Source organism: Narcine bancroftii, chromosome 8 (assembly GCF_036971445.1).
Source record: "Narcine bancroftii isolate sNarBan1 chromosome 8, sNarBan1.hap1, whole genome shotgun sequence".
Lineage (NCBI taxonomy): Eukaryota > Metazoa > Chordata > Chondrichthyes > Torpediniformes > Narcinidae > Narcine > Narcine bancroftii.
Window position 1 is genome coordinate 109,066,263 of NC_091476.1, and position 10,752 is coordinate 109,077,014.

General features: G+C 39.2%; 1 protein-coding gene across 7 annotated transcripts in view; it reads left to right on the forward strand.

Moving 5' to 3' along the window:
- Nucleotides 1–8,968, forward strand: part of zbtb16a (zinc finger and BTB domain containing 16a) — a 235,986-nt gene extending 227,018 nt beyond the window's left edge. For all 7 annotated transcript variants that reach the window (XM_069894826.1, XM_069894821.1, XM_069894822.1 and 4 more), the window contains exons 6-7: nucleotides 1,489–1,656; nucleotides 3,335–8,968. In XM_069894826.1, the coding sequence (XP_069750927.1) occupies nucleotides 1,489–1,656; nucleotides 3,335–3,564 (398 nt within the window). In that variant the 3' untranslated portion in view covers nucleotides 3,565–8,968. The remainder of the gene's footprint in view (nucleotides 1–1,488; nucleotides 1,657–3,334) is intronic.
- The last annotated feature ends 1,784 nt before the right edge of the window (nucleotides 8,969–10,752 follow it).

Below are 10,752 nucleotides of genomic sequence, written 5' to 3' on the forward strand. Positions count from 1 at the left end.
GAGTTAACAACGCTCTGGAGTTCATTCTTGTTTTGAGAGTTGGTGCCTCCATACCAAACAGTGATGCAACAGCCAGAATGATGTAGAAGTTTGAGCATTTTCAGTGACATACCAAACCTCCTCAATTACCTCACAATGTAATTAAAGTAAGGCGGGTGAGTCTTCTTAGTGATTGCATCAACATTGGAGGCGCCAGGACAGATCCTCAGAGATGTGACACCCAGGAATTTGAAGTTCTTGACTCTCTTCACTACTGAGCCCTTGATAAGGACTGGGTCGTGTTCCCCTGACTTCCTGAATTTCACAATCATCTCCTTGGTTTTTCTGACATTGAGCGCAAGGCTGTTGTCACCATTCAGTGAGCTTATCTATCTCTCTTCCTCATTGCCACTTGTGATTCTGCTGACAACTGTGGTGTCATCGACATACTTATAGATGGGATTGTAATTGTGCCTGGCCGCAGAGTCATGGGTTTATAATGAGAAGAGCAGTGGGCTAAGCACACATCTTTGGGGTGCACCTGGGCTGATGATCAGTGAGGAAGAGACATGTTTTCAATTCATACTGACTGTGGTCTTCTGATGGAAAAAGTCAAAGTTCCAGTTCCTGGGGGGGGGGGGGGTGGAGTTTATAGCTTCTTGACCAGCACTGAGGGAATAATGGTATTGATGGCTGAGCTGTAGTCGATGAAGAGCAGCTATATGTATGAATTGCTGTTTGAGGTGATCCAGAGCTGAGTGGAGAGCCAGAGATGTTGCATCTGCTGTGGAGTGGTTGTAATGATGGGTGAATTGCAGCGGCTCCAGATCTTTACTTGGGTATGGCCATGACCAGCCTCTCAATGCATTTAATCCCAGTAGAAGTTGGTGCTACTGGCCAGTAGTTGTTGAGGCAGCCCACACTACTCTTGGGCACCAGGATGATTGATACCCTTATGAAGCTGGTGGGAACCACTGACTGACTGCCACAATGAGAGGTTGATAATATCCATGAACACTCCAGCTAGTTGGTTGGCACAGATTTTCAAATTAGTCCTTAAGCAATTTATCTCGTACATCTCAAATCATTCAACTGTTCTATGTGTTGAAATGTGTTTTATTATTTAGGCTAATGCTAATTGAAGCGATCAAGGATCCACAAACCAACAGGGCACGTTGAGGAATTATTTTGGGTAGTGCTCTTGGAAGAGTGTCTTCACCAAAATGGTGCTGTGGGATTTTTGGCTCCCACCTGAGAGGGTATTTATTGCAGTGGGGTTTGCTCTCATTCATGTTCTTCCTTGGTTTATAAATATTCTTTTAGCTACTTATGTGGCTTATGCTCTCATCAGTTGTGGTAAGTTTTGTCTTTCCCCTGTACCATTTCTAACATAAGGTTCTGGATTAAGCAAAGCATAAGTGCAGAACTCTGGGTAAAAATTGAATAATTTGTTGGGAGCCTTGTTATCCTGAGGAAATTCCTGATTTTTCTTCTTCCTCCTCCTCCCAGGTGACCACCCGTACGAGTGTGAGTTCTGCGGGAGCTGCTTCCGTGATGAGTGTACTTTGAAGAGTCACAAGCGCATCCACACTGGGGAAAAGCCCTATGAATGTAATGGGTGTGGGAAGAAGTTCAGCCTGAAACACCAGTTGGAGACCCACTACCGGGTTCACACAGGTAAACCACGATATAGGTCATCACCTTTCTTAATTCCACTTTGTGCAACTTGAATTGGCATGTTCAATGGTTGAGAGAGATGGAAGATGTGGGAATACAACTTTGACACACCTGATGTGTCAAAATCCAAGTCAACACTGTCACTATTTTGAGATGACAGGTTCATATTGGCAAGTGTTCTATGTAGGCCATCCATATAAATACTGCAGTTACTAGAGCAGAATCTAGTGAATGATTCAGTTTCCAAAGCCCTTAAACAAGCCAATATATTGGTGGAGTGCACTTTATTTATCAGGATCACTGCAGCTCAAACAAACCTCAGGAAGCTTGATGTTTCCTGGGTCAAAATCACCTGTTCTCTTGGCAACCCATCCGCAAACCTAATTTACTTCCTCCGCCAGGAATACAATTTGGTTGTGGTGTGAATTTTCCATGAGAGCACCATAGTGCAACACAAAAGTGGCAGAGAAACTCACCAGGTCACACAGCATCCATCAGAAGTAAAAGGTTGCCCTTCTACTTCTGATGTACACTGCATGACCTGCTGAGTTTCGTCCTCCACTTGTATCTTGCACTGGACCCAGCATCTACAGATTTTCTTGTTTACCTACTGAGAGCATAATAAACTCTTTCAAGCCTGCAATCTCTGCCATAAGCCAGGACAGCAAGTGTGGGACCTTTCCACAACCTATGTTTCTACCAAATTCCATTGAAGGGCTGGAAGGGCTCAGCAAGTCAGGCAGCATCTGTGGCGAGAAAAGGTCAAAAGGTCTTTATCTTTAAAGGGTCCCAACCCAAATGTTAGCTGTTCATTTCACTCTGGGGATCATTGGAAGAAAATCATTTTGATGAATAATATTCTGTGAAAATCAATTCATTTTGGTGTTGGGCACAGCTGATAATCCTGTAGCATTTAATTCTACTTCTGTCATTGAGGCTGTCTCTACAAAGTTTCCTGATTGATAATGAAACAGAATAAAGCTTATCGACATGCTCTTGTTAGGAGCATGAGAGTCTTGGTCCTAAAATGTTGAGAAGCTCTTCTTGGGTCCCTGACCTCTTCCACAGTTGGTTGTCTTCCCTTTCACCCTGAATTATGGAACACCTAGCACTCTGGCACATCTTACCTTTCTTCTTGTATGAAGCCAACCGGAGATGACCAACTAAACTAAACAACTTGGTGAGGTGTCCCAATACCAGAGGCTATGTAGGACTGTGATGAAGAGAAAACTTTTTCCCCAGAATTTGGTGATCTTTGCATTTCTTTATCCTAAATGGCTGTGAAAGTACAGTTGGGATGTTCACAGGTTGGTTGACTTCTTGGCATCTATTCTGTTTCAAAGCAAGTCTAGTATTGGATAAGCTTGAATATTTTTAGTCTTGTAGGATTACTGTGAATATTTATGATTGAGTGTATTTATTGTCTCTGTTAATTTAGTTTACAATTATTGTTTTATTTGCAAGTACCAGTTCTGCTGAAGCAAGTAAGAATTTCAGTGCATATGTATATTTTACAATGTGTATGACACTAAATGCTATCTTTAGAAAAATGAAGGAAATGGTTATTTTGGGGGTGGGGAGATGAAGGTATTGGTGGTGGAAGGGCAGAGTGATTTTTGTCGATCTTGTTCAATTTTCAATTGAAAGATTCAAATACCCTTTTGTTCCTCTCTGTTAGGTGAAAAGCCCTTTGAATGTAAGCTGTGCCATCAGCGGTCCCGGGACTACTCGGCGATGATCAAACATCTCCGAACCCACAACGGGGCCTCCCCCTACCAGTGCACGATATGCTTGGATTACTGCCCCAGCCTATCTGCCATGCAGAAGCACATGAAAAGCCACAAACCTGAGGATATCCCATCAGACTGGAGAATAGAGAAGACTTATCTCTATCTATGCTATGTCTAATCACCAAGAAGGATAAGGAAATAGTGCTGTGAACGTGGAGAAGATTTCTTTTTTTTTAAATTGTTTTGAACCATTTTCTGTGTTGTGCACAGTGTGCTTGGATTACCTCGTGTTGTGTGACCTTGTTCAGCTAATTTCCACTCCCCCCCCCCATGCGCTTGTCTCTCTTTAGATGACAGCCTTGAGCCATTTAAATGTGTCAAACAGTGGTGAAAGGGTTAAGTACTTAACAAACTGGAAAGTATCAGGGCAGAGAAAGCAATTTATTTGAATGAGTGTGTGGCCATTACCAAAACTGGTATTTTCTTTTTGTTTTTTTTTGTTTAAAAGAGAAATTATGACCCTGCCTAGTTTGGCCAGGGTCGAAATTTATTCCAGAAGCTACCTCTTTATTTTTTTTTGTCAATTTACTGAAGCACAGTTGCAGTATTTTTGTTTCGCATTGTCGAACAAGATCGTTCATTTGATGCACGTTGCTGTTTGTATTGACAAGATTGCAGCACCAACATGTGAAGGGGTTGTGGGAATGTAGCTAATGTTGGGGAAGGGGGGGGGGGGGTTATGTGCTTGAAAAACTAAACAAAGGATGGGAAAGGGTGGAAATTGCCAAATGTGGCTGTTTCCTTTCGATTTGACAGTGGAAAGGGAAATGAGTTTGCCTTAAAATGGGAACGCTTGTGCAGGGTGACCATTGGTGACTGGGATTCCAAGCTGAGACAACAACAGGGCAAAACAAAAAGTGTTGAAGCTTGAATTACAATAGCAGTTCAATGTCATTTTGTTAAAATGTGAAGGAACAAGAAAAGAAGAATCACTTGGGGCAGAATCTGGACTTTGATTATGATGTGTGTGAATGGGTGAATGGGTGTTTAGTGAGGCATTTTAATGAAGAATATTAATACACTGATATGGAGGAAAAGGATACCTTGGTCCTTTGGAATGAGGCAAATCTCTGTGAAATTCAAACAGAATTGATTAGATATTGACAAAATTGTGATATTTTTGTAATATTTGTCAGTCCTTTTTGTAAGTTTGCAATAAGTTCCAGCCCTTTCCGCCTCTGTGATGTGAATAATTTTTTTGTGAATATGTGCGGGAATTGATGCAGTGTCGTTATATCCCAATGTTATTCCATGCATTTAGCACTAAATCAAAAAGAAAAAAGTTATTTCATAGTATAAACTCTAGTTACTAGTAATATCAGGCAGCACATTGGATAGACTTGCTGAGGGAGGAAAAGGGAGGGAGGTTCTCTTGCCAAGCAACATTTGTGAACCAACAATTGAGAATTGTCTTGCATCTGACTGAAGGATCCTTTAACTTGATTGTGTTTCACAAAGAATGGTTTCTTCACTTTTCATGAGGTAATGACAAATTCTTGCAAAGTTGTACAGGACCAAAAACTTCCAAGATGCCTATCTCATCTCCCTTCTTCCCTATCCCTATTCTAACCACCACCCCCCCCCACCCATTTCCTCTTTTCCTCTCCCTGCCTTTTATTCCTTCACAATCCTGTCTACTTGCATTGATCTTCAACCTGATTAATTCACTTTCCCATCTCCATTCCATTTTATCTTTATGTTCCCTCTTCAGTCCCTTCTCTTTTCCATTCATTCCTCTGTACATCCCTTCCCCTATTCCTCCCTCCTGTACACTTTTACCTGTTGCTCCTTTCCTCTCTAAAGTGGCTTCTCAAATGCACTTCAATTCTTAAAGGAATATTGTGGACTATTAGTCCTGTCAGTTTTGGAAGGAGAAATGTAAGGAATAGGGAATAAACACTTGGATAAAAGGTCTGGCTTCCTTGCTAAAAGGCCTTTTCAATTATAGCACTTCTGCTATGGAAGATATTTTGATGTAATTCTTTACTGTCTATGCTGGAACCCCACTTCTTGGTAGTTAGTTTCCTTAGAATGGCTGAACACAACAGATAATTTCAAAATTCAAATTGATTAATGGTGATTTAGACAGTTAATAATTAACAAAATACTGAAGTGGAACTCTATTTAGTTTTCAAACAAAGAATATGATTAAATGCCCTTATTTTCCTTGAAATCGTTTAAGTACAGCTGCACCAGACACGACAAACCTCTTCTGCCCAAAGTTGCCCTGGGTTCGACCAGCTCATTACAATGCAAACTCAGTTAATGTCGGAAAGTACTATGGGAAAACAGAAGAATAAAAAATCCACCCTGTCACAAAATTACTGGAACTTGCAGGTTAGTCACTGAATGTACAAAAGTTGAAATGATCTAGTGATCTTCTTTTGGAAAGTGGATATGGAAGGCTTGGTTGCTTGACCTATATCTCTGGCATTAGCCATCAAATTTGGAAGAAAATGAGACAAAAATGACTGTAAAAGCTGGAATCTACAATGAAAGAAAGAATGGTGGAAGAACTCAGCAGATCAATCAGTATCTGTTGAGGAAAAATATGAAAATTAGTGTTCTGAATCAAGAATTTGCATTATAGATTCAACTTGTATCATTCTCTTTCACAGATATTGCTTTGATCTTGGATTTTTTTTGAGTATTTTGTTTTTGGTCTGGATGAAGGAAATGACAATTCCCAGATTTATTCTAATGTTAAATCTGCCTTTTCTTATCTATGGTGGTATTTAAGAGAAGCAATCAAAGCAAAAACAACATTTAAAATACAACTGCTGGATGCTGTCTTGTTTCATGGAGGATCATGTTCCATTGAATGCAAGTCTGCAACATGTCTCGTGGGGAAAGAAAGCTCAATATCTAGCCTGACATGGAATACGATTGAATATAGAGAATCCCTAGACTGAGCCATGTGCTGTTGTTTCCATAAAGTTAGTGGGTTAGGCTGGTGATGATGTAGATCTGTGTGGTGAAATAAGATGGCCTGGGTTTAAAAGGTGAGGGTTTGTCCTACTTTCTCCAGCAAGTCACTATGAAGATGCCTAGACAACTAGTTGGGAACTCATCTAACAAAACAACTAAATTGACACGCAATGGATGTCTTGTGTAAGAACATGGAATCTGTGGCACTGTGTAAGAGACAGGATAATGGCACATGGATGTTGCATATGGTGGTTAGCTTGGGTTGTTTGCAAAGTCGCTCTGATTTGGGATAACTTTATTAGCAGGTTTTGATTTAGGAGTGCCTGTCGGTGATTTGTGCCACAGATTAGGACCTAAACCAAAGCTAATCTGGGAGAATTTGATGGGGACCCTGAAATAGGAAAGTGGTTTTTTTTTCTAAAAATTCTCCTACAACCATATAACCATTTACGGAGCGGAAACAGGCCATGTTGGCCTTTCAAGTCCGCACCGGTGCACTGATTTTGTGCGCCCTCTTCAGGCATTGGTGATTTTAAGTGTAATGTATCTTTGAGAATTTTAACAACTATCCATAGGTACTCTGTACTTTGGATCTTAGATATAAAATCCCTATCCTCTATAAATAATCCTCTTATGTTATCTTTAATGGACAATGTTTATAAGTAAACCTTTTGATTTAATGCTGAGGTAAAATTCATTTCCCATTTATGTGAATAAGATGTTATGACTGTGCAGCCAAGCTAAGCTCTAACCATTTGTGACCTTGTTGTTTTCATTCAGTTAAGAACACTGAAACACAGTCACTCTTGTCAATATTTTCCCACTGACCTAGTGTGTAAGTGATGTGACGTGGCAGATTTTGACTTAACAAGCAGGAATGTGGGAGTACCATCAGTTAACATGGAGTCAATGGGTGCCATTAATCTGTTTAACCTTCGGCTGTATTAATGTACAGCCCTATATCACCATAAATTGAATTTCCACCAGGTAACATGTACATCCTTCCGTAATGTGAATCTGAAACAAAAATGAAAATAAATAGCACCAATATTTCTTTTGGGTGGTATGTTGTACCTGATTAGCATAAGCCTATATTTTTTATACCCAAAGCTTGGGTACAAATAACTTGATAAATAAAGGCTTCTGGATTGGATTACTGAAGTGTGCAGCACTGGGTGTATTAAATTCTCATTCTACACCCTCATGAAACTGTGAAATACTCAAAAGTACAACTTTAGATATAATCTTTGCAAACAGCATTGCATCTGGAGTGATCTGCTTAACACTAGCATATAGTACTGGTTGAACTATAATTAGGTGAGCATTATTGATTTATTTAACTTTTAATTGGATAAACTTTCTTGGTTTTGTTTTGTATGGCACAAAAACGTATGGGTAAAATTACAAATCTCATTAAGGAACAATTTAAAGGAAAATATGAGTGCATTAATTTCACAAAATGTCCAGGGAATTTGCACAGATAGCTTTTCTGAGGCTTGTTTTTGAAGGAGGGGTTCCTGGAAAAGGTAAATAGCACTGGCCAGTGACCATTTTGATTTAGTGCAAAAGGTGCAAAGTAACATCTGAATGTTTCTGATGGTGTGCCTAAACTGTCAACAATACTTTTTACACATTTATTCTTTGAGAAAATAATTAGGCTTTAAATTCCTATTGCAGTCAAGTGCAAGTGTTGCATATGTTTCTGACAAGAAGGTGTTCTATGCTTTGTACCATATTTCTTTTGTTCAGAAAGTGTGTTTAAAAACAGATCCTTTGTCTGTTTTACTTTTTTAGGGTGTGTTTCTTGTGCATGTGCCAGTTTACAATGGTAAAGACTTGTAACGTTGCAGAAAGAGGCATCCTGCCCACTTATATATACATATACATATATATTATATATAAATATTAGCACTGAGGACTGCCATTTTGGACCAAATGTTTCCATGGCAACCAGCCATTTTGTTTTTTGTCTCGAGTCTGTGACAGTGCATGTGCCAGTCTAATTGCTTTGTATTACAATTTTTTAAATATAAAAATGGTGTGTTATTATTTTTTTAATTAATGTTATAGTTGAGTCTACCTCAGCACCTGTTGTTAGCCTACATTTAGAAGGTGCCATTTTCGTTAATCTGGAAATTTAAAAACCATTTTTTTCCTTTTGTTTCGAATGAGAAGAGTGTTCGGAGTAGTGATCGCTGGTCCCGTCCTCATCAGCGCAAAAAAAACCGCCAACAGCGTGGGCATGCGCCTCATCCACGTTGTGATGTAATCATCCAAGCTTAAATGCCTCTTATTCCTGTACAATTTTCCCTCTGCTCTGTCAATTTTTTTTTCAGTGTTCTGATATGGGGAGGGAGAAAAAAAAAGAGAGAAATGCTGCAGATTATTTTTCTTCATGTGTCACTAAGTGAAGTTTGTGCCTTCAATAGCGAAAGAGAATATTTTTTACATCCTACTAACAGTAGATTTTTGTAGTGAGCATTTTTTTGTATTTTATTTATAAGTCATGTAAAAGAAAAATAAGGAACTACAATTGTTTCAGTTGTAAACCTTGACTCTGCAGTTAGAAAAAAAATAAATGATATGCATTTCAAGTGTGTTGTTACTTTTTCTTCAAATAGTAATTCCACTGAATTGTTCGTGTTGTTTCCAAGGACGCGTTCAAATCTTGGCATTGCATTATATCAACCATGGAACCCTACTCAGAGTTCATTCTCAGGCTTGGTATAATTGCTTGTATTTTGTGACGAGCTACATGTTGGCCTGACACAGCAGTTCAAGAGTTTGATTTCAGTTATATAAATACCTAGAAAAAGGTGATGCACAAATCGTCTGGATTTGTAGATGATACACAGGTTGGGGTTGTGGCACTGAGAAGGAAAGCTTTTCACAGCAACAAAAAAAAAATGTGGGTGGTGTGGCCTTTTGGCTAAAATAAAATGTAGCAAATGGGATTTCTGAGTGAGGAATTGCATTCCAGGAAATGCAACGACGGAAAAATCCGAACAGTCAATGGAGGAACGGAGAAGCTCGGTGTGTGTGTGTCCATGGATTATCAATAATGGCAGGACAGGAGGATAAGGGGGCTAAGAAAGGCCAATGGTAGGGTTACATTTATCTGCCAAAATAGTAAATAAATAAGGAAGTTATGATGGAATGATACACCACCAATTAGACCACAGTTTGAATACCATTCTGGTCACCACATTAAAGGATGGATATGACTGCACTGCAGTAGGTACAGAGCTGATTTGTGAGAATGATCAGAACTTGAAAATGTCAGGCACCAGAAATGATTTTGGAACAAGGTGATACAACATTATCACATTCTCAGTATTCAAAGGAATGATCTATTTTTTTCTGAAGAGGAGCTGAAAGCCATGAGACAAATTTAAATTTAGAAAAACAGCACGGTAACAGGTCCTTCAAATCCATGAACCTTGCCGCCCAATTAACCTGCAATCCTTGTACATTTTTGAAGGGTGGGAGGAAACTGGAGCACCTGGAGAAAACCTGCCCTGGCAGAATGTACATTAACTTGTTACAGAGAGCATTGGATTCAAACTAGGGTCACTGGTGATGTAATGGCCTTATGCTCACTGTGCTGTCTGAACTAATATAAACTAATCGGAAGGATCGGAGGGAGATGAAGTAACAATTTTCACCCAGAGGTTAGGAGCTGTCTGGATGTGCTTGAAATTGTATAGATCCAGAAGGCCTCAACATATCTACTTGAACTAAGAAGACTACAGGCAAGGTTCTGGCCATGACATGATGCTGTTATAAATGTTCGACAATTATTGATCAGTTAGTGACGACAAAGGTATATCATAAAGTCATCTGCTTTTCCAATGTTTTAAAATAAATCTCCTCGGACCCCATCAGGTGTACAGGTGACTGTCCCACTCCCATGTATGTATGCTCTTAATTTTTCTAATTGATATAAATGCTAATCAGGTCAACTGTGAGGTAATTTGTTTATTTAAAAAAAAAACTTTTATTCAATACTTGGATGAAGAATCGATCTTATTGTGATATATTAACAAAATCTACCGAGTAGCTCTGAGGAAGAGCTACTTCATTGTGATTTAATGAAGTCCCTGTAAACATTTTACTTCATTAAAGGGGATATAATTTAAAAAAAAAAGTTGATCTTGTACGAACTCAGTGAGTTGGATCTACTCATCAAGGAGTAAATTAGTTCTTTGTGAAAATGTACACTGGCCTTACCTCATAAAATCAGGTGCCCACTCATCTGATAAAATAATTTTTAAAAATTCCCTTTGCCTACTGGAAGTAGCCTGCTTGAAATGAGTTTGACTGCCTAAATGTTTAAACCAGCTATTCTCAACAGGGACCCTAGAGTCCCCTTGCAGGC